This window comes from Poecilia latipinna, unplaced genomic scaffold (genome assembly GCF_001443285.1).
Source record: "Poecilia latipinna isolate Pla-1442-1.1 unplaced genomic scaffold, P_latipinna-1.0 Scaffold37, whole genome shotgun sequence".
NCBI classification, from domain to species: Eukaryota; Metazoa; Chordata; class Actinopteri; order Cyprinodontiformes; family Poeciliidae; genus Poecilia; species Poecilia latipinna.
The window spans coordinates 97,091-120,155 of NW_015112653.1; the positions used below are offsets into that span (position 1 = coordinate 97,091).

General features: G+C 38.2%; 1 protein-coding gene across 2 annotated transcripts; it reads left to right on the forward strand.

The window, feature by feature from the left end:
* Positions 1-248: 248 nt before the first annotated feature.
* Positions 249-23,046, forward strand: LOC106954806 (rho GTPase-activating protein 6-like). Of its 2 annotated transcripts, none has more exons than XM_015044589.1 (13): positions 249-527; positions 12,512-12,671; positions 13,425-13,496; positions 14,994-15,256; positions 15,486-15,681; positions 15,764-15,819; positions 15,911-16,061; positions 16,699-16,847; positions 19,075-19,254; positions 19,822-19,919; positions 20,040-20,302; positions 21,474-21,548; positions 21,646-23,046. In XM_015044589.1, exons 1-13 carry the CDS (start codon positions 381-383, stop codon positions 22,197-22,199), a joined length of 2,364 nt encoding a protein of 787 aa, XP_014900075.1. In that variant the 5' UTR covers positions 249-380; the 3' UTR covers positions 22,200-23,046. The 2 variants fall into 2 exon arrangements, with proteins under 2 accessions (XP_014900075.1, XP_014900083.1); XM_015044597.1 differs by lacking the exon at positions 249-527 and adding an exon at positions 5,436-5,932.
* Positions 23,047-23,065: the final 19 nt, after the last annotated feature.

Sequence of the window (23,065 nt, forward strand, 5' to 3'; positions counted from 1 at the left end):
TCCGTTTTGAACATCAAAATCTACCATCTATTTTATTTTATTTTATTTTTATTGCGAGATCAATTCAAATTGGTTTGGCTGAGTCACTCAGAGCCAGTATAAATAAAGTCATGCCCCCCTAACCCCACTGAGTATTGTTTGTCATGCTCGTTTGGGGAAATCAACATACTTCTTAGAAGCATCATTGAGATGTTGGACGCAGGAAGCACTGAGTCACAGCGCTGGGAGGCGGAGGAGGTGATCTGAGAATACGGGCGCGCATTTCATAATACTGGCAGAGACGCTGCGAGCGCTGGACGGGAAACGGTTCATCTCGCAGAGTTCCGATTATGAGTTTGCGGATCTACATCCAATATTACACGAACGGCTGACTATGCGATATGGCCGCACAAGGACTTTTGAGCAGCGTGTTCTCATGCTCGCTAAGCCCCAAAAGAATTTCCAATAAGAAACTGAGGCAGACCAGGAGTTTGGATTCGACTTTGATGCGGCACTGTGGCACCGAGGTTGAGGAGACTTCGTATAAGGTGAGTGACCTTTAATTGATTTGCTTTGAGGGCAGACGTGTCACTGCTACGTTTTGTTTTCGATCATACTGCAGAGAGCGGTGGCTGTGGTGGGCGTTTGTTATTCCTGCTGGAAATCTTCGAGTAGAAACTCATAAAGTAGGAACTTTGAAGAGACCAAACTTTCCAAAGCAAATTTCACTCCCCGCTTCATTAGCAAAATTCAAGTTACACAGGGTGTAAGAGCTGGTTACATTACTGTTGTTTCTGTATTACTCACAACATTGCGAAATGAATGAATATCATAAAATAATAATAATAATAATAAAAAAAAAAAAAACAGAATGCAGAAGGATTAACTATACTAACTCATTTTATTTCATATAATGTTGGTATAATTTAAAACAAAAATGCTGGATGGGAGTTGAATAGAAAAACCTCCTTAAACTAATCAATCACAGTCTTCTGCTGTTGCAACATCACCAGGTCTCTGGCTAACTGGAGAGGTCTGCTTACGTGTGGACCAACATGTTTTACAGCTTGTTGCGTCACTACAAGTGATGAATGTCATCCCTTTTCATCCAATTTACACTAAATTATGTCCTCTGTTGAGATGAGTAAACTGTTGCACATTTAAGAAGACTGAATGGAGACATTTTAAAGGTGGCGCTCCGGAGGAATGTGCAAAGTTGAGACAAGTGTTGATGTTAGAACTTGCAAAGCAAACAGAATTTTTTTCTTTTTTTTTTTTTTAGGATTCACTTCAACATACCTATTCCTGCATGAAACATGGTGGTGACAGTATGATGCTGTAGGAGACAGCAGGGGCAGGGAATGGGATCTGAGTTGATGGGAAGTCAAACACAGGGTCACAGTTGAAGAAGATATGGTAGAAATTTTAAAAGACATGAAATTGGGTGGCAGTTCATTGTCCAGAAAAACATGGGAAGTTTTGGATCAAATCTAATATTCAGGTGTTAAAATTCTCCGGTCAAAGTTGATGTTCAGAGAGGCAATCCATCCAATCGCACTTACCCTGAGTAACTTTGGCAAAGAACGGGAATCTTTTTCAGTTTACAGACATGCAAAAGTTTTGTAGCTGTCTTTGCAAAAAGTAAGTTATTGACTTGACAGCCTGAATGCTATTGTAACTCAAAGTTTACAGGTTTTTTATTTGTTAGGAGAAAAAAAAATCCCCCCAAAAACTGAAACTGTTTTCTTTTCCTTCCGCTCAATAAATTGTGTTGTTCAGGTGCATGAAGTCTGAATAAAATTATAGCAGGTCGAAAATATAATGGAAATATATATATATATATATATATATATATATATATATATATAAACTAGGTGCATTTGTGCATACCCCTGCTTGTCTTCTTGCATAACCACTTGCAGATCTCACATCAAACAACACAGAGCAACTCTAAACTTGTGTGGAGGACAGCAAAATTGCAACTCAATGTGCAGCAGCTGCTTTGCAGAAAGTGCACTGGAAGCTATCACATTACTAAATAAAACAGAGTACTAAATATTGGAGGCAATCTGCACTGTTGTGCTTAAATTTTCCCCATGGCAACACTGTTTGTTTATCATATTGGAAATATATCATTGACCTGACACCGTAATAGCCTTGTAATGAATGCCAAGTATCTGTCCTCTGGAGTTATCAACACTAACTCCACAGCCAGAACTTTTTTCCTTTTTCACAGAACCTGAATGAAGCTGGGGGAAAAAAAAAAAAAAGTGAAACAGATATTTGGGAGTATGCATGAGGTTAAAGTCTTTTGGGCAAGTTTTTGTTGTTGAGATGTTCATGCCATTGTTAACCACATTGTTGTGAAATACGCTATTAATGAATTATTAATCACCAATATTTAATAATTAAATATTAATTATTATTTAATTGTAAAAAAAACAACCTGCACCATCTTGATGTTTAAGACGGTGCAGCTGCTGCACTGTGTTTTACAGTCACAACTGAAAACAGAGGGACTGATCTCCTGCCTGAAGACTCACATGACCAGGCTGTCAGCTTACAATCAGCTTACAAGCCAGTGCCTTTGTATGCAAAAATCTTTCTTCAATTCAGTAATCAAAGTCACATTTTTGTGGGTGTGCATATAGTCAAGTTCTCCTCTCAGGGACAATGGTATCCAAGCGACCACTGCAACAACACATCAGGGTCTCTGTTTTTTTGGATGTTTTGTTCCCCCTTTTTCACATGAAACTACTGCACCTCCACCCAGTAACGGCCGCAGCTCTGTAAGACTTCCATTTCAAGAGTGACTTCATTTGGCTTGTTCAGGTTCCATCTGGTGTAAATGTATTCAAAAAACAACCGTTGCAGCCTTTGCATATCCTTTCGCACGTATGACGCCGTGCTAATTATAAATGTTTAATTGTGGGTTACATAGCAACACAGTTTGTAAACTTGAGAAGGTTTCCTCACAAGAAGTTGAATATCACTCCTTTTTTTTTTTTTTTTTTTTTTTTTTTTACTGGTGCGCTCACTTTGGATCTATGCAGCCTGGGCCGAGATGGAAAGCAGAGACATCTGGTTTACATGAAGAAAGCTTCGACTCTTATTTCTCACAGTGCAGCAGCATGACCTGATCCTTGGCTACTATCCCTCAGGCACATATTTCTTCCCACTAGAGACTTTACATTTGCTTGGCATGGGGCTAGACTTGCTGGGCTGCAGCGACTGTGGCACCTTACGATCTGGCATTTGCGTGGAAAATGGAAATAAGTTTAAAACATCGCAGGTCGTTTGCAGTTGTAAAAGTGAAGGGCCGGTCATTGTTTCGGAGCAGTTTGCGTCAACCTTACATTGCAACCTGTGTGTGGTCACACTGCAGATATGATCTGTTTTGTCAGAAGGGTTTTCTTACTGTAAACAGAAAGATACTCACATACTTTATGAAAAAAAAAAAACGCATTGAAATGGGAGCTTTACAAGAGGGACATATGGTTACAATGGCTTATCAAAGTGTAAGATATGGGTTGTTTGTCTTCTGGGTCACCCCAGCATATCGTGTTCAATTGTGTAACAACATGAGAAAAATGAGCACTTAAAACTTTATCAAAAATATACAACAGCAGCATAGAGCAAAGAGGTTTTACATAGGTATTTGGCAGTAGCAACTTGTATGTGATATGTGCTGATATCCTGTGCACTTATTCCCAGCACTGTGTACAATGTCACTGACCTCTAAGTGTTCTACTCTCCCTTTAATATTATGACAACAGGCGTGAAGGCTCTCCTCCAGGTCTGTAGTTAAATGTGACACTAATCTTTTCTCTGATCCACAACGTGCCCAGCATGGTTTACTGCACTTCATTTGAGACAATTCCGCTTTGTTGCTAGGTTAGCCTTTGGATATGGCTTTGTAAGAAATCTGAAAGTATGTTCTTATTGTTATTGTTTCTTTTTTTTTTTTTTTTTACTTTGCATTCTCTTTGATATTGTCTCTGTGGAACTTTGTCGGAAGAGCATAGAGATTATGAGAGCTTTAGAAAAATATATATATTTTTAGGATGCTCCAAATAACCAGTTTGGATATGCTTCTTCAAATTAAATTTTGCCATTCATTTTCTCCCAAACCCCCAAAGGAGCCTCTGATGGAAGCACCCAGAAAGCTTTATGACCTTTAGATTGAGCCGTTCGTAACGCCTTTGTGAGGATATAATGATATTAAAAATAAGAATATGGTCGCTGGAACAGAGGTCATGAGGTTAATAGGAGGCTTAATCTAAAGGTAGGAGGATGCAGCTCATAAAACTCATCAGATGATGTTGTTGGCCAAAGAAGCATTTTTACTGGGTCATAATTTAGATGACATTTTAATCTGTTTTTGTGTCCATTAGGCTGGGGGAGGAGTATGGATTTACAATGCAATAAATTGAAGGGCCGTGTTGTTTCTGTCTCTGGGGATCATACTCCCCTTTAACCTCTGCAGGTCAATTCTTTGTATATCACACTAACTAAATAATAATAAAAAAGATGTTTCTGTAGAAGTGTTTCAGATCAACTTTAAAAAAAAAAAAATCATGGTGTGCTTTTAAAAATGTTTTTATAATACCTTCCAAACACTGATCTTCCAAAGACTGAGCTTTCAAAGGCACATATTTTAATGGATATGTTTATTTAGCGCAGAAAAATCCTTCTGCGCTAAAGAAGGATTTTCTGTGTCAGGACTTTTTGTACCTGACACATTTTTGGCCCCTTCAATCAATCCTAACCTACTTTCCCAACCATATTTAGAAATCTATTGTACATGTATGTTTTTATGTGGACATATTTTCAACTTTACATTTACAGCCATGTTTTTAGCTGTATGTGGAAGCAAGATACTCATCAGAGAAGCCAAAAGAAAAAAAAAAATAATAATAATGAAAAATACCCTAAACACTCAACTAAAAATACAGTCTGTCATATTTATATATAAAAAGTGTCACAAAATACATAGTGTTCATGAACATGTTTTGAAATTAACCTAACTATCAAGAATTGTGATTTGAATAAAGCAGGAAATAGTGATGAAGTAATAACAAAACAAGTATGCTTAAGAAACTTGAGTAGATTAGTACAGGCTAGTAAAAAAAAACACACAAAAAAAACACTTAATTTTGGTTTTAAATAAACAAAAAATAAGTGATTTGATTTGTGAGCAGATGTTTGCGAAAGCTTGGCTAAAACTGTTATGCATGCTTTGATCTTTAATACACCAAATTAAATTAATTTTTTATTATTAATGTTTTTTTTACACATTAACTTTGAAAAAAAGGATTCCAGTAGAATTCATCTTTGATATTGGAAATAATGTTTAAATTTCCACAGTAAAAATCTTATTTATTTATTTATTTATTTATTTATTTATTTATTTATTTATTTATTTATTTTTGACTGACCACTAGAAGTTGATTAATATCTGGTTCAGAGATCACAACCATCGTAGAACATTTACCATTGGTTTTATGGTAATAGCTGAGGGTTATGGGTAATGTAGTCTTGACAATTGTTTGCCGTTGTCGAACTGTGCCAAGAGCTTTAAAGTGGATTCATTTGAGGTCTTTCGTTCGACGCTAATCTGCCTATACACACTTTAATCTGTTTGCGGTAAATGAAGGAAGAGACCGACGCCTCCACGCAGCCCCACCCTGTTTCATGCGCTTCTCTCTTTGACAGATGTTGGATGTGTTTGGTCGGTCAGCTCGGTCTTTCTCTCCGCGTGCTCGTAGTGACCCCTGGTGGCCAATGTCACCGTGATTCTGATTTAGGCTCATTGTTGGGAAGAGTTGGAGCGAAGTCAGGTGGCGCAGGTTAAATTGTGAGAAAGTTCAGGTTTCAACGGAGTTCGGGTGACGTTTTGTCTTTGGAAAGTAGGTTTTTCGTGATGGGAGAACGAAGCAGCATCCTTTGTTTTTTGGGTAACTGCTGGGTTGAGCTTTTTTTTTTTTTTTTTTTTTTTCTAGCTGTTTGAGTTAACTGTGGCTTACGAATATTTCAAATGTGCCCCGAAGTCACCGGGATAATACATAAAGGCAAACAAAACACAATGACGCAAATGCATTGTTACCACGTAGTAAAATATTCTTTACTGCCTTAAATATACTTGAAATATGTTGCTTAATTTATAATAGATGTTTTTTTTTTCTTTTAGAAAAAGAATATTCTTTAGTGTGCGATAGATGCTTTCATTTGCAGTAGCTTGTGCTCACATTGTTGTACTTTTACAACGCCACGAACTGACTAATAGAAGATTAGGCAAACATTTCCAAATAGAAAAACGACAGGGTTTGATACAGAGTCTTACAAAAGTATTCATGCCTCAGTCGTGTTTTTCTCCATTTATTTTGTTCCAACCACAGTTTTCAGTAGTGCGTGACTGTAAAGTGAAGGAAAATTACGTATGGTTTTCAACATATTTTTAAACAAAATTCAGCAAATTGCGTTTGCATTTGTCTTCCATTTGTTCTGAATTGTTTGCATTTTCTTTTTTCTTTTCTTTGCAAGGCAGCTCAACTTTTGTCAGATTGGTTGGAGAGTGTGTGAACAGCAATTCTCAACCCTTTTGAGTTAGATTTAGGTCTAGATTTTGACTTGGTAAAACTGGAAGTATTATTTATCCTCTAGTCCAAAAGACTTTATCCTCTAATTGATTACTCTTATGAGTAGTAAAGTGTGCTAAGATGTTGCCTAAAATGCAACATCTTAGGACACCTTAGGACACCCACCTTCTGTGTGGGGTTACTCTTTTGACTATTTCCTGGATTAACTGAGTAATAATTGGATAGCAAAAGGTGCTATCAAAAGACTCTGAGTATGTTTGTTATTTTAGCAAATGGCATTGTTTTTTTTTGTCTGTATAAGTCAGTTAATGATTGATTAATTACTTCTTACACTATGGCCCTTGTTTCATTCATCTTCCCATCAGCAACCTTACATGGTCCCTAAACATGTCCACAGTATAATGCTGTCACTACCATGTTTCATTCAGGGTGATGCGCTAGGTTTCTGCCACAAATAGTATTTTGTATGATGGACAAAATGTTCAGTTTTTAGTCTTCTCATATCAATTTAACTTATTTTCTGAATAATGCTCTTCTTGCCCAGACTGCTATTTTTTTTAAGTAACTTCTCAATTTGGCTGTCCTCTGTGCATTGGTCTATGAGACTCCACTGTTTGAAAAGCAATTAGTTGCAATACATTTGCTTGAGTGGTATCAGCTATAACATACTTTTTTTATTAACAAAAGAAGAAGAAAACAATGCACTTGTTTGTCTTGGTTTGTTATATAAAACGTGAATATAGTACATCAAGGTTTGAGGTTGTAATATAATACATGTAAAAAAGAAAAAGAAAAAAAAATTCAAGGGCTACAGATACTTTTATGAAGAACTATTACATCTGCAAATTAATCCCTTTTTAACTTGTGCTGCAGAATTAACTCTTGGCATCCCGAGCTGAGGAGTATTCCTCACCTCCATGGATCTCGCTCAAGTTTACTAGATCAGCGTAATCTTTCCAGGCATATTGTATGAATTACTTTGCAGATTTCCTCCCATTGTTTTCTAGGAAGCGCTGCTGCTTTTCAGCAAGGCTTTGAATTAAAATTAGCCACATCCACATGCACCTGTAACCAAGCAGTGGATTTTCATTGATTCAGACTGGGGGCTGGTATGACTCACTGTTTTATGCCTTTCTGACAGGATTATTTACCTAATTTGCTGGGATATTTAAACACTCAAAGTTAAGTGACTCCATTATGAGTGGTTATTTCTTTGTATCCGTTTTAAGTTTGGCTACTTCTTAATTTTTGGTTTATTCAGACATTTTTATTTTGTATGGAGGAAACAAGTAAAGCCATTTAAAAAGTATAACATATGTGTTTCCTAAGTAAAATACAGCAAAATGAGGAGGGGGACTGTCCTGTAAGAACTGGGCCCAAATGTTTGCATTTGCATTTCAGTTGGTTGCTTAAAAAAAAAAAAAAAAAAAAAAAATATATATATATATATATATATATATATATATATATATATATATATATATATATATATATATATATATGTATATATATATATATACAGCAGTCTGTAGGTACTCGTTAAACATTCTGTCAATGTTACCAATAAAAACAGAAAAGATGAGACATGCAGACAAGCCTTGTAAAATGTACTTTGCTGGCAACAGTTCAAAGCTGGTAAGTAAGAGACGTCTTGAGAACAACTACAAACGTTTTTTACTTCTGAAAGAATGTAAAGAGAGAAACGAATGTCTCTGAAATCTACTACATGATTTCCTGACTTCGGGGATTTTAGACAAAACCGTTAAGAGGGTATCAAATGAGCGCTTAAAATTGTCTATATACATACCTATGTTGAATAATTTATTTAGATCTAAAAAGATGAATTATTTTAACAACATGTTTTGGAACAAAGGCTTAAATAAAAATAAGTTATTTCCTGTTCAGAGGGTTTTGATAGAGTGGTATCTTTTTTTTTTACAATGTAGAAGAATAAACATGAGCAGTATGGTATACCTTGGTCTGTAATGTCCCTGTACCATTCTGCATCCACAGTCTCTATGGTAACCAATTGGTGTACTGACCAAGAAGTCGTAGTTTCCACTACTTTCTTGCTTTTAACTCTAGTTGCTATAACATCACTATAAATGGAAAGATGTTTGACCAGCCCTCCAGTATATTTAGCTGGATTTTAAGATGCAGCCATAAATCCTGATGAAACCAAATTTACAGCATGTCATTACTTGCAAACGTCTGTTCATGCTCTGTAAAAACTCTAGATAATTCATCCTGTAACTTGAGATGTGCTGCCCAACTTCCATCCCCAAACAAACTGCATTGTGTGCAGCATTCAGCATTCAATTCAGCTTGGTCAGCTAGCTACCTCAGAAGCAATCAGTTATGCAGTTTATCCTTCATATGAAGTCATACTTTCATATATCAACAAAGCTTACCTTAAAAATTTGGAAAAAACAAAACAAAACTAAAAAAAACTTAAGTGAAATATGAGCTAAACTTCTCTGAAATTTTAGGTGAACTAAAATGATTTTTTTAATAAAGTAATTATTTAGCAACATTTTAGAGAAAAAAAAAAAATTTAATGGCCAAAATCGGAATTGGCAGATCGTATTTTTTAAAGATCGGTAACTGGTGGTTGGCCAAAAAACTGCAATCGGTACAACCCTAGGATTGTGAACAAAGCACATTCAAGTGTTTGAGGAACTTACAAATGTTACACCCCTTGTGTACAGGCACTCCTGAACCAGAAACAATATCAAAAGTGTCTTACCTGGGATAAAGAGAAAAAAAAATCTGCTGCTCAGTGGTCCAAAGACTTATTTTTTCTATTTCATTTAAAAATCAAAGTCCCAGAATATGTGAAGAAGAGTGGAGAGGCACTAGAGGTCCAATATAAAGTGTTGATTCAGGAACCCACTGTGTTTTATCAAACCCAACATTTCTATTTGGTGTGTAAAATCATCATAATTGCAAAGCAGAGCTTTCTCCTCATAATGTATGTATAGCATTTCAATTTTTAAATGAAAGCAAAGTTATTAATACATTTGGGTTATTGAGAGTGTACTGTTTAATAACACTTGAAGCTATCGAGACAAGTATAGAGCCATATTGCAAAATTTGTTAAACAATGCAAAACAAATCACTGAACTCATTGGATTTTTCCACAGTTGCATCTAATTCTTTCTGCACTTGATGCTTTTCAATACTTTGTTAACGTGCTAACTGGGGCTCCAATAGGTAGATATTTCCACTCTTCTGCCATGTTTTGAAGCTTGTTGTTCTCACATCCTGGAAACCTGGTCTCAACCCCTTTGTGAAATTTTGACTGACTCGATTGCATCTGTCTCTTCATGTAGTTTCAAACTGACATAATGATGTTGACTTCAAGACTCTGTGTGGGCTCAGCAGTGGTTACAGAACTCATTGTTCTCGTCGTTGAAGATATTTCTTTGACAGTGTTTTGGTTGTTGCGACGCAGAAATAGGAACCTGGAGCCAGATACATCCCTGCCACATTTATATTCCTCTTCTCACGATTTGCGTGTATGAGTAAAAAAAACAACAAAAAAAAAACATCTGCTATGGTAGCTCAGTCCTAATGCTCGTTTAAATGGAAGTGAGCTACTTCACCGTAAGCCTTATCCTTATAATGAGTTACTAAGCCTCTTTGGAACATGGCTCAAATGATTGCCTCAATAGATGTGGATCAAAGCACTTTAATCTTCAGCATGAAGATGCTTAAAGCTTGAGAATGTAAAATCTGATTATATGCCCCCTTTAACGCTACTGTGTTAAATCTTCACAATTGCTTTAAAATGCTTTTTGATTCATTAAAATAAAGGATTATTACTGACTTTTCAGAGTGTGCTCTGAACTACCTGCGTCTGAGGCAGACATGTTAAGGATTAGAATTAAAGTGGAACATTAAAGTGTATTAATGAATTCACTGTAAATAATTTAGTTTCTTGCAAAATGTTGCACAACTGTTGACACATATTAAGCAAACGGTTTTACTGTTTTTACAGCTATGGCGCAGTTTGCATTTATCAGACTGAGTGAAACAGCTATCAGCTTCTGCATACCAAGGGCCTCTTGAGTGTGAGATATAGTGCTGCGAAAACAAGTCTTTGCCTCCTTACAGTTCTCTTTTGTCTTTGCTTTTTGACACAGACATGTTTCAGGTGATCAAACCTTATTTTTTTTATACCTGACGAAGACAATTTGTGCAAAGGCTAAAAGCAAACTGTATAGTGGCCTACCTGTTACATTATTATTTATGTATTTTTGTTCGTTTTAACCAGCCACACCTCGGCCTAATTACAGTAAGTGAACCACAGTGACAGCTATCATCCACAAATGGAGAAAACGTGAAACAGGGATGATGTAGGGCCAAAAATACTTGAAAGGTGCACAAACATCTGACCCCAGAGGTCACAAAAGAACCCAGGATGATGTCTAACTCACTGCAGGCCTCACGTGTCTCAGTTAATGTTAGGGTTCATGATTGAACAGTAAGAAACAAAAATGGCAAAAATGGCATTCTTGGTAAAGTTCTAAGAGAAAACTCCAGCTGACCAAACCGAGGAGAAAGGCCAGTCTTATATTTGCCAAAAAAAACAACATCTGCAAGGCTTTTGGAAACTATTCCCCAGACTGATGAGACAGAAGAGAAACGTTTGAGCAGTTGTGTATCTTGTCACATGTGGCATAAATCTAGCTGAGAAAAAGAACATCATACTTTTGGTGGGAGTACGATGTTCTAGGGGTGCTTTGCTGCTTGGATATGCTTTAAGATCATGATGGGATGAAAATGAGATCTAGATCTCAATGGGGTTTACCTGGTTAAATAAAGGAAAAAAATATATACATACACACTACAGGAATGTTCCATTTATCACAAGCACTTGATGATAATTGTTGCAAGGGTGGCATAACCAGTTATCAGGTTATATCAGCTTATCTCTGTGTGAAATTAATGATTAATGTTAATGATCTGAAACATTTAAAGCACAGCTTAATGTCTTTTTTTTTTTTACATAATTGCCAAAACCATGTTGTGACAGTATAATGAGACAGATAATCTGTGAATAGATTGATCTCCTCCACCTCCTCCCAGTGCTGCTATTGTTGCCTGAAGAATTACCCGTCTCCCAGGCAAAATCAACCAATCAGAGCCAGGAGGAGCGTCTTAGCGCTGTCAATTAACCTTGTGAACGTGCTGTTAAATGTGCTAGTGGTGGAGAAGCAACTCACCGTTACAGAAAAACTGTTTATCTGCTGCGAATAGTGGCCATGCTAACTAACTTTAGCATTCCCGCCAGGCTCTGTTGATGGAGAGAAACTGTAAGGAAGCAGAGTGCAAAAGGGGAAGAGGGAAAGGAGTGAACAGCGCACACATGGCCATGATTGACAGCACTAAGGACCGCCTCCTGGCTCTGATTGGTTTCTAGTTAGGACTGGGAGGAGCTTAATTTATTCTTTTCACAATTCCCCCTGTGTATTATAAGCCTGGCGGGCCACCAGGCTTCACTTATACCCCCACCAGGCTAAGCATGTTTTTTTTTAAGTCTTTTTAAAATGTTTACATTTTTTAATACTTTATAGTTGGTGTTCAGGTATTAATCTTACAATCTTTTAATAACACATAAGTATAAAGTGATATTTTCAAATTATCTGTCAACTTTAAACACAAAAACATGACAGGCCGATGGATGAATGATTGCCCTAGTGCCCAACCACCAGGCTTAGCAAGTTTTCTGGGGGAAACCTTGCTGTCACAACATAGTGACAGTTTCACAAATATGTAAAACATTTTTTTATATATATATATAAACTTTACATTTTGCAGCTTCAAGTGTGACAAGCCAGCAAAAACAGAAGAATTCTGTTTGGTTGGCAACTTCAACATCAAAACTTTGTCTGCTTTATTGAATGAATGATATCTGCATGTCTCTTCAGGGTGACATCACCTGGAATACATCTTTGGGACCCAATATTTCCCTAAAGCCAGTCCCACTGCAGAGCCTCTCAGAACTGGAGAGGGTCCGCCTTCAGGAAGTTGCCTTCAGGCGACTGATTCGGTGTCACGACCTCGGCTGCCATATCACCATTCCAAAATGTACTTATCTTCCTCACACACTTCACACAAATATTCGCTTCTGCAAACCTCTTTTTGTTTGTTGACATATGTGAACATGCACAGATCCAGTTACTGTAAATCCTGGTAAATATCTGTGTGAAAAGCTGGAAATAAATGTGTCTTTTATTGCAGTAGCTGTAATGTAGTTAATGTAGCCTTAGTTTGTCTTTCAAAAGCAGGAGAAAGGCAAATACAAGTTTTTGTAGAGCTGGAACCATATTTTCCATTGACTTTATGCTACTGCAATAAAGGATTACTTTCTTATTTGCTGATGTATCTGTAATTCAGGTAGATATGAGGAGTATATGTTTATGTCAGTTAGTTGCCATGTATATATCTAGTTCAGGAATGGACGCAAATCAATCAAACTGGTCTAATTTCATGTTGGCTCACAGTTTGAATGCATGCCACATAAACTTTAAAAATATACCTAACGCTGCTTCCAAGCTGTCCTCGTCACCGCTCTGAGGTTCAATATGTTGTGCAACTTATTCTTTCTCTCCTTCACCTGGTGAGAGGCAATTAAGTTTTCTAGTTTGCATCGAATCAGCTTCAAGATTGCCTATTAAGAAAAGCTAATCTTATTGAATCACTTGCATTAAAATACTGATTTTATTCACCCGAGTATAGTGCAAAAATGACATTGCCTGGTTGTGTTTAAGAAGGGGATCAGTAGTGAAACAAGCCTGAACAGGAGCTAAATAAACCGGATTTTTGTATTTTCTTTTACAGATGGCCACAAGCACAAGAAGTCTCTTAGGAAGAAGTTGGATTCGTTATCTAAGGAAAAGAGCAGAGACAAAGGTAATGCCGCTCATGACGAATAGTGGTGTTTCTCAAATGTTATCCTGTGAGAAGATTTCACACAAACATCACAGCAGAATGGTATAGCTGTAAATCCCAAAACGAAGTCATTTTCAAGCCTGCGGAGATAAACACAGTTGTATTTTAGATCCGTGGGAGCGTCTTATTAGTTTCTTGGGCCTTGTCAGGCTCTGACATTTTAAAAGCAGCTCTTATCCTTTTTGGCTGAAGCTGTGTACACTCACTCCACCAAACACACTCTCAGCTGTTTATTCGCTCGGAGCTGTGAGTGATCAGAATCTTCCAGTACAGAGGAAGCTGTGATCTTCAACCAGCGTGCTGCCCCGCCCGCCGCAACAATGTGGCAGGAAAGTGATGTTCTCCGTCAGAAAGAGGCAGTCAAGGGAAATAACTAAAACAATCTTAAGTGGAGGCTCATTCGTTGCAGCTTATCCTCCGGCATTCCCAGCCCCCTCTTTCCTCTTTTTCTCCTCAGTCTTTTGTTTACAAAGGCACTTGGGAAAGTATGCACTCACTGAATATTAAGTGCGTGCTCTGCTGTTGCCAGTTCCTCTTTATTTTTAGTAGAATTTATTTAAGATTCTGCTAAAATTTAAATATGTTTCCCTGAAAATTATACAAAGGATAGAGTGCTTTGAAAAATGTACGTAACTCTTAAGTCTCTACACATTTTGTCACGTTACAATCACAGTGTATTTTATTGTGATAGACCCACATAAAGTAGGCTATAGTAGTAACGGAAACGTACAGTTTTATATGGATTCCAATATATATATATGTCTTGCATTTGTATTCACCCACCTTCATCCTATACCAATAAAATGCTAAATTGAAGAAAATATAGAAAACTAGCACTGAATCTAGTCCTTAACACACTATTCCCAAGCTGAAATTTGGTGATGGCAGCATCATTATGTGTGGATTCTTTTTCTCTAGGGTTAGAGGGAAGCGCATAAAAAGGTCAGTGGAACGACAAATGGAGATAAACATAGGGCTATTATGGAATTAAACCCATTAAAGGCTGCAAAGGAGAACAACATTAAACATGCAGCTGGACTGGAACCGTAATAGAATGGACCAATCAAAGTCCACATCACAATCCCTACTAAAACATCCCTGGGAAGACTTGAAAATCTTTCACTCCCTTTCCCCCTTTCAGTCTGTGCAAAGCCGTTTGACCCATACCCAAAAGTACTAGAACCTCCAAGTGCAGCAAAATGTAGTTCTTAACTCAGAGCAAATGTAAAAATTTAGAAATCCATCGTTCTTTTCCCCACTTCTGCCTTATTCTGTGTTGGTCTATCCCACACGTTTGTCATAAAGTGCTTTTAAATTCACAGTTGTGTCATAAAAAATATGAACAAGTTGAAGAGGTACGAATGCTTTTATGAGACATTGTGAACTAGACATGACTGAAACGATGTGTGCCAACTTCAGCTTTAATCACTGCGTCTTGCTCTCCCCCTACTCACACAGAGACTTCGCCGCAGGCGTTTGGCATACCGCTGTCGCACGTCATAACCAACGACCGCGTGCACAAGCTCCGGCACGATCACCAGCGGGAGGAGCAGAGCAACACTACCGAACTGATGCTATCCTTCCTTCACCTGTCCTCTGGCTTCAAACGGCCTAACAAGGAGCTCTCCAGCAGCAACTCCTCTCTGAGCTCCACCCCAGAGAGCCATAACGATTCTCCACTCCCCAGCACGCCAGACATAGCCTCACGGACATCCAGGAGGGTAAGCCTTTCTGTCAATAAACCTGACTCACTCATGTAGAACAACAGGGGATCTGTCTGATTACAGCCGCTCTGCAGATTTCGGTGGGAATTCGTGACCTTTTCAGATATCCGCTCTGCATGCAGATGTTGCGGCCTTTAAATGAAGCCAGCGCACATGTTTTCCTGCAGCAACGCTGAGCTGGTTTGCGTTCCATTGACTACATGGTTGTCACTCTTATGACTGACAGGGTGGAGTGTCTGTGGATTGCATCACTGACCTCGATGATAACCAGGCTCGGCTGTTGGAGGCCCTTCAGCTGTCTCTGCCAGATGAGGCAGCCGGGAACAGGAAGAAACCCCGCGACAAAAAGCTCAGCCTTAACCCTATTTACAGACAGGTGCCGAGGATAGTTGACCTCTGCTGCCAACACTTGGAAAAAAATGGTACAAACTTCAGAAGCATCAATCATTTTATGAGCGTGTATGAGGTTGTTGCCACTTGTGAAGCATTCGTGTCTTTGTTCAGGCTTGCAGACAGTAGGAATTTTCCGCGTTGGGAGTTCCAAGAAGAGAGTACGACAGGTAACCTTCTGTACTTTGATCAGCTTCCTCGATGTTTAAAAAAAAAAATAAAAATCTTGTGCAGCACTGATTGTGATGATGTTTCATCTAGCTCCGTGAGGAGTTTGATCAAGGCTGGGAAGTGCACCTAAGCGATGAGCACTGCGTCCACGACGTCGCTGCTTTGTTGAAGAAGTTCCTCAGGGACCTGCCTGACCCGCTGCTGACAAGAGAACTGTACACAGCTTTCATCCACACAATGCGTGAGGAGCACACAGACACATGCAGTCTCGATGAAAAGTTTGCATTTACTCACCATGGGCATGGATGCTGTGTAAATTTGGGACACTTAAAGATGTGATATAAATGTTTGTTTGTTTTTTTTTGTTTTTTAAAGTGGAACGGTAGTTCAGTTCGAATTAGTTTACTGCAAACATTATTGTAAAATGAAAGAGTAAAAGAAATTTACTGCCAGATCTATATAGTCAAGGAATTACTTAAATAAAACTTTTCTAACAGTTTTAATGAGGACAGTTCTTAAATATCAAGTCAATTACACAATAATCTTGTTAATATCTACATAAACATGTACACGTTATGTATGTATTTGTGCGATGTTTAATTTTGAACCGTTGTGAATTTGAGAAAATCCACAATTAATTCAGTCGCGCACTGACTATTTATTTTTTAAAAATCTCTAAGTTATTTGATCATTTCTTCTTGGAAAAAGAACTGTGAATGAAATGTGTCTACGGGCCACAATTTATATAACATTCATGCCAATGGTTGGTGTCGGCAAGTTTTTCACCGGCTTTGTACACTATTTTGATGTAAATGTTTGCATGAACTTTTTGATTATGTTTTTAACTGACTAAAGTTGATGCACTTGTGTTTCTGCAGTGCTGGATTATTCCAAACAACAGAGTGCCATCCAGCTCCTCTTATTTCTGCTTCCTCCCTCTAATAGCGACACGCTGCAGCGCATCCTCAGCTTATTGTCCACTGTGTCCTCACATGCTGAAGACAGCCTGGACACAGAAAGACGAAAGGTAAAAAAAAAAAAAAAAATCTCCCCCTTTTTTGGATGAGTTGAATAAAGCAGAATTTGCTTTGTATAACTCATGGGACGTTTATATATAATTTCCCAGATTGTTTACATTAATCATCACTTTCATGTTAATTACAGATTTGTTTTATTGCTTAGACACAAAAGCAAAAGCCAAATACATAGAACCTCCCCACCCCCAACATGATTAGCCAAAAGAGGGTAATTTGCATCCTCCTAAACAGACTGTTCCCCAGATTTAATGCGATGAATGCCAGCAGCCAGCAGAGGGCAGTTGGACAGATGTGCCTTGCATCTGCAGCCTCTAATTTGAAGAGATTACTGTGCCAAAACGGCAGCGCCGTTATGCATGTTAATCGATTATAATTATCTTCATCAAATGATTCATGAACACTCTCTCCATGAAGCACCATGAGCACACAGACACCAGGCTTCTGTGAACATCCCTCTATTATGGCCTAATTTGTTTTTTCTCCTGTTATAAAGCCCAGTACCTGTGAGCATGTGTGAGATTAGGAGGAGGCATATTAGGAACACTTAGCATCTATTTATTTTCATTTTGCCTCTGTGCACTGATTAGATTTTGTGTAATTTTTAGGTAATTACCTTGAGATGGGTAATGTGTTGGACTGAGAATAATACAGGGCTACATTTTAATTTGTGTCGGACTAAACTCGCTGAGCTAATGGCTCAAAGAATTTATTTCTCCGATTATATTCTACACCCTTACTTTTTTTTTTTTTTTTTTTTTTCCTCATTGATATGAAATGACATTATTCTGGTAAAGTTTTTGGGGGGATGTATTTTCAAAATAAAAATATCTATTATTAATGTTGGCCAGCTCGTGGCTCACTTTTACGACAGATAATGAAAACTTCGACAAAGAAGCTGCCAGAACATGGATGGTTCCAGGTTCTAGTTGGAGAGGTCTGCTGGGGGGGGGGGCCACAAGGACAGCGCCGCCCCCCTGGTATTCTTGATGAGTCGAAGCCTTCTCTGCCTGTTTGAACAAGCACAAAACCTTCCTGGTGAGATTGTTGTGACAGCATTTTTGCATACTTGGTGCTGCATTGAGCAACAGCCTGCCTGATAGCAACAGGGGTGGCTTGTCCATAATTCATGGTTTGCATACCCCTGTCAGACGAATTCAAGCAGGACCGTGAAACCCAGGATATCATGCCACTGGCAGCCCTGTAAGCACACTTATCTATTGTAAGGCTTTTGCTAGGAGTGTTATCTACGACCTCAGCAAGCAGATGAAAATATTTAAAAAATAATTTAAAAAGACATGCTTATGCCTCTTGCTGATAAGAGATTGGTATGCACTGAGCTCTCCATGAAGAAGCGCACACTCCTCCGAATTGCACATAGAGGGAAATTACTGACAGATTTAGGGGAGTTGTGTGTTCTTCAAGCTGCGTCTTAAATGTGAAATGTATTTTCCTGCTGTTGAAGTGAAGACTTGACATTGCCTTTAGCCACAAAAAAGAACAGAGGACTATGTGAAGAAGGGAAAAGCAGAACTCTGAAAATAACTTCAAGTTTCAGACCGTCAGCCTGATGATCAGAAAAAGATAGACAAGTTAGAATTTTTTTTATGCATGGCTCATTCTGACTGGAGTCACAATATGTGGATAGAGAAACGGGCCATCCATACTGAAAACCTCATCACTTGCATCCTTCTATACTGGTGAACAGTTGATGAAAACACAGATGGTGCTTCGTTCTTCACAGTAAGATGGAAAGTGACAGTGGAGCTGCAGAAACCTCCAATATGTGCAGAGAAATTTTGCAAATTGTCATAATTGCCTTCGCTGAAGATCCTGGAGACTTTGTAGAACATTTTTTATCTTGTTTGAAGGGAGCCAGGTGTTCACATTTCCAGTCTTTCCCAAGAAAGGGCACCGTAATTTCCGGACTTTAAGCTTCTTCTTCTTTCGAGCTCTTTGAAAATTGCAATACGGCTGATATTCAGCTTTTTTTACAAACAGGTTTCAAAAAGGCGAGACTACTGTGTGAATAAGATGACAACACAAGCCGAAGAGACAAAAGTATTATTGAGACCAACAATGAAACGAAATGACTGTAATGTCCACAGAAACAGACCTTGAACAGAATCATTGACCTAATAAGTTTTCTTTTGTTGTTGTTTCATTTTTTAGTAGATTTATTTGTAAAAAAAGAAAATTCTATCATTGTTTTTCGTTTAGGTCCCAGGAAACAAGATGACGTCACGCAATTTAGCCACAATCCTTGGTCCCAACTTGTTGCACAAGCAAAAGAGCTCAGACAAAGAGTTTTCTGTCCAGAGTTTTGCGCATGCAGAGGAGAGTTCAGCCATCATCAGTGTTGTCCAAAGGATGATCGATGCTTATGATATGCTGTTTATGGTAAGTGGAGCACAGGGGCATTTAAAGCAGCCAAAGATAAGGTGGAGTTCAAGACAAACCAAGTCACAGATACGTCTTGTTTTTTGAGCCATTGTTGGGCTTAACAGAGTGAAGCCACGTAAAGGAAATGTAAACATCGACTTAATAAACCAAGAGAAGGTTTTATAGGTGCTTGTAAAACAAAGCTACATCACTAAAGTAAGTTTGTTTTTAGTCCAGAACCTTGTAAAATGAGCTTTTATCTACGCTCAATTTCAAGAAATGAGAAGCCAGATACTGGAAGCATTCCAGTATCTGGCTTCATCTTCTTACGTTTTTGCTTTTTACTGGAATTAAGTCCTGCTCTTTGTAAAGAACTCACAGAACTCTCTCTTTTATGTAATAAAACAATCTGTACTGCTATATAAAAATTAGAAAATTAAAACTAGTGATGTAAAAGACAATAATGTGTACTATGAAATAAATCTTTGCTATTCATAATACGACTTTCTTTACTGCTACGAAATATGTATTTGATATCGATTATTTATAAGACGGTGAAACAAACTGGACTTTTGCTTTACCCAGGTTCCTGCAGATCTTCAGAATGAGGTGCTGATTAGCTTGCTTGAAACGGATTCTGATGTTGTCGAATATCTGCTGCGAAGAAGGGCCTCTCAGTGCTCGTAAGTTTCCAGTAGTTCCCCTCTTTACGTGATTTGTCTGCTAGGCCGCTGATCGTTTTTGTACGTTATTGAGATCCCGTGATTTTTTTTTTTTTTTTTTTTCTTCTGTTTTCTTTGCAGGGAGTCAGGCATTCTGAGGCCAGAAGATTCATTTTCTCTGACAGAGAGTTGCATGTCTAGTGACTCCCTCAAAGCGTCCAGCGGAGAGGTGTCTCCTTATGACAATAACTCTCCTGTGCTGTCAGATCGACTGCTACTTAAGGACACAGAGCACAGCAGTTTGAACTCAGACAGAGATCCCATGCGCCCCAGGCAGTACAAACTAAGTGACCGTTCCAAAGATGGATCAGGAAGCGATTCGCCAATCCTCTCTGCTGACAAAGGTGAACAGAATGTATTTTATGACATGGTTGTACTTTAGAAGTAGTTTGACTCACTCACACCCTGACACCCAAATTGGCACAAGACGCAATGCAACAGAGATGTTTGGAACTGACCCACTGACTTGTCTTTCTGACAACCAGGAGAACAGAAACCTGTGGGATGAATAAGATTACAACTCAGAGACATAAAGATAACACATTTTAAAAGCTTAGGATAATTTATGATTCTCTTACGTTTAGGAAAACTTTGAATGTCCAATAAAAATTAAGACAAGAGGAGTAATAGCTATCAAGTGGGTTCATGTACTGTCTGAGGACAGCGATGCGCCATTTCACGCAAACTCTTTTTGTAAATTTGTCACAGTAGATCCCAATAATAATAATGTATTTTGGGGGGAGCGAGGGGGGGGGAGGGATTTAAGTGGTAGACCAATGCAAAATGGAGAGATAAAGTTGTGAAGAAGTTTGAAGTTAGGTAAAGAAAAAAATAAAATAAAACAATATTGATCGCTTTAAAAGTCCCACTGCATGTTGTTCAATCATTTAAACAAAGGAGGCAATTGTAAACCTACTTTTTTCCTACTTTTTTTCTTCATAAGGGACAAGAAAACTGGTACAAGTTGATGAAAAGATTAATGGCCTGTGCATGTGCAAAGCTGAGACATTAAACAAAGAAGATTATCAGTCGTAACTCCAGGAGATCAATGAAATTTTCACTCTGCATGGTGTATGTTGGAATACACACATGCAATACTTTTAGGATTTTTATTTGTCAAGTATTTTGATAGCCATGTATCATTTTCCTTTGACATCTATGTAATGCCATTTGCTGCTCTGTTACATAAAATCCCCAAAAAACAGACAAAATGTGACTTTACAAACAGTGAAAAAGTTCAAAGGGTATGTATATATAGCTTCTTTAGACATTCTCCAGGTTCAATCCAGTGGGATTTCTTTTCCCCCTACTTTGTTATAATATAAACATTTCTAACTTTCCAGCTGTTACTGGAGCTAAAAATAATTCATCACAGAACTGGAACAATGCACGTGCCAAAAGCACGCAGAAACCAGCCTAAAACAATCACGACTTTATTTATGTCATATTTCCTGCTCCTATAACCATGCATTAAAGCAGACAGTATAATCTTTTTTTTTTTTCTGCTTCTCTCAGATGCCTCGGCTGATTGTTTCTGGGACACCTGGCATGAGCTCTTTGGGAAGGATTTTATTAGCCATCACATTACTGGTAACAAAATTATCTCCGTTTTATCATTTCTTTAATGCTCGCTCCAGACGGCCTTGGGATGTGGAATAAATGCAAAATGTTAAACGATTCCCAACAGGCTCCCTTGGAGATACCTCAGAATGTGACTCGTATGGATCGTCGGAGGGATTGAGCAGTCACCAAGGCAACAACAAGCTGCCCGTCGGAGCGACACAAACATCATTGGGCGTTTTGGAGAACAGGCCACACCTCCCAGTGACTTGCAGCAGCAGTGGTCCTCATGACCACAGAGAGCAGAGGCAGCCAGAATCATCGTTGCATCAGTCACTGAGCAGCCAATCAGGGGCTGTTACCCCAGACAGCTCAGTACAAAGGACAGGACGCCCTACATGTCCATTATTTATGGACAGAACAGAGGTTTTGTCTCCTTGTCTGTGTGCTGGATCGGTTCGGGAGACTTCAGTTGCTCCCTGCCCAGTCTCTGTTTTCAACCATCAGGCCGACGCCCAGACGTCGCTGCTCCCCCAGCAGAACCCGCCCGCCCTTCAGACTGTAAGTCCAACAGAGAGGAAAACGGGCTCTGACTGCTCAAACATACAGACAGAAAAGTGGCACGTCTGGCAGATGATGTCAAGTAAAAATCCAGAAACCTTCCCAGAAAGTTTGGTGTGACTCTCATTTCAGCAACATTAGACTATGTCATGAATGTTTATTTATACGTTGTTTTAAAAAAAAATAATAATAAATCAGCCTAACTTTTTTGCATTGTTGTATTTTCATTTTAAAGAACTTTTAGACTGTTTGCTTGAAGGATGCTTTTTTACATTGTTTTTCTTTTTTTTCTATTAATATTATTATTATTATTATTTTATTGTGTTATAATGTTTTATAGAATTATTTAATACAAAGAAATTTTTCGCAACCCGACCATGAAAACATGTACACTTTAATGCCATAAATACAATGCTGTGAAAACTATGTGTCCCTTCTAAGAATTATTTTTTTTTTTTTTTTTTTTTTTTTTTTTGGTCACATTTAAATCCCCCTATATTGTTAACCAATTTTATATCAGACAAAGATGACCTGAGTGAATATAAAAAGCAATTTTCAAATTATTTTATTTCCTGTGAGAAAAGAAATAGCTGTCCAAACAAACTATTATTTTAATTATTGGTCCTTTGGGTAAAAAAAGAAAGTAGTCGGTCCTCTGACCACATTTTGTAGTTCAGTCCCACGGAGAAACCATGGAAAGTTGGTGAAACTTCCAAAGACTGTCCTGCCAGTTACTCTAAAAGCACACCAAGAGCTAATCAAGAGGCCACAAAAGAACCAAGAACGTCCAATCATTGCATCAGCCCGATGTCCAGACATTGCTGCATTGCACGGCTCCCCTGCCTTGGTTAAGCTCATTGTTTATTATTTAACAATAAGAACGAGACTTGGCAAAAATTCCACCCAAATGACATTTTCATGTTAAAAGCCACTTCTGACCTACAATAACACAAAAGCCCATCCCCCCCTACCTCCCCCCCCCCCCA

Coding starts and splice junctions, on each gene's coding strand:
- LOC106954806 (XM_015044589.1), top strand. CDS start 381: ATGGCCGCACAAGGACTTTTGAGCAGCGTGTTCTCATGCTCGCTAAGC. Junction 15,257..15,485: donor CCTCACGGACATCCAGGAGG/GTAAGCCTTTCT, acceptor TATGACTGACAG/GGTGGAGTGTCTGTGGATTG. Junction 20,303..21,473: donor AATCCTCTCTGCTGACAAAG/GTGAACAGAATG, acceptor TGCTTCTCTCAG/ATGCCTCGGCTGATTGTTTC.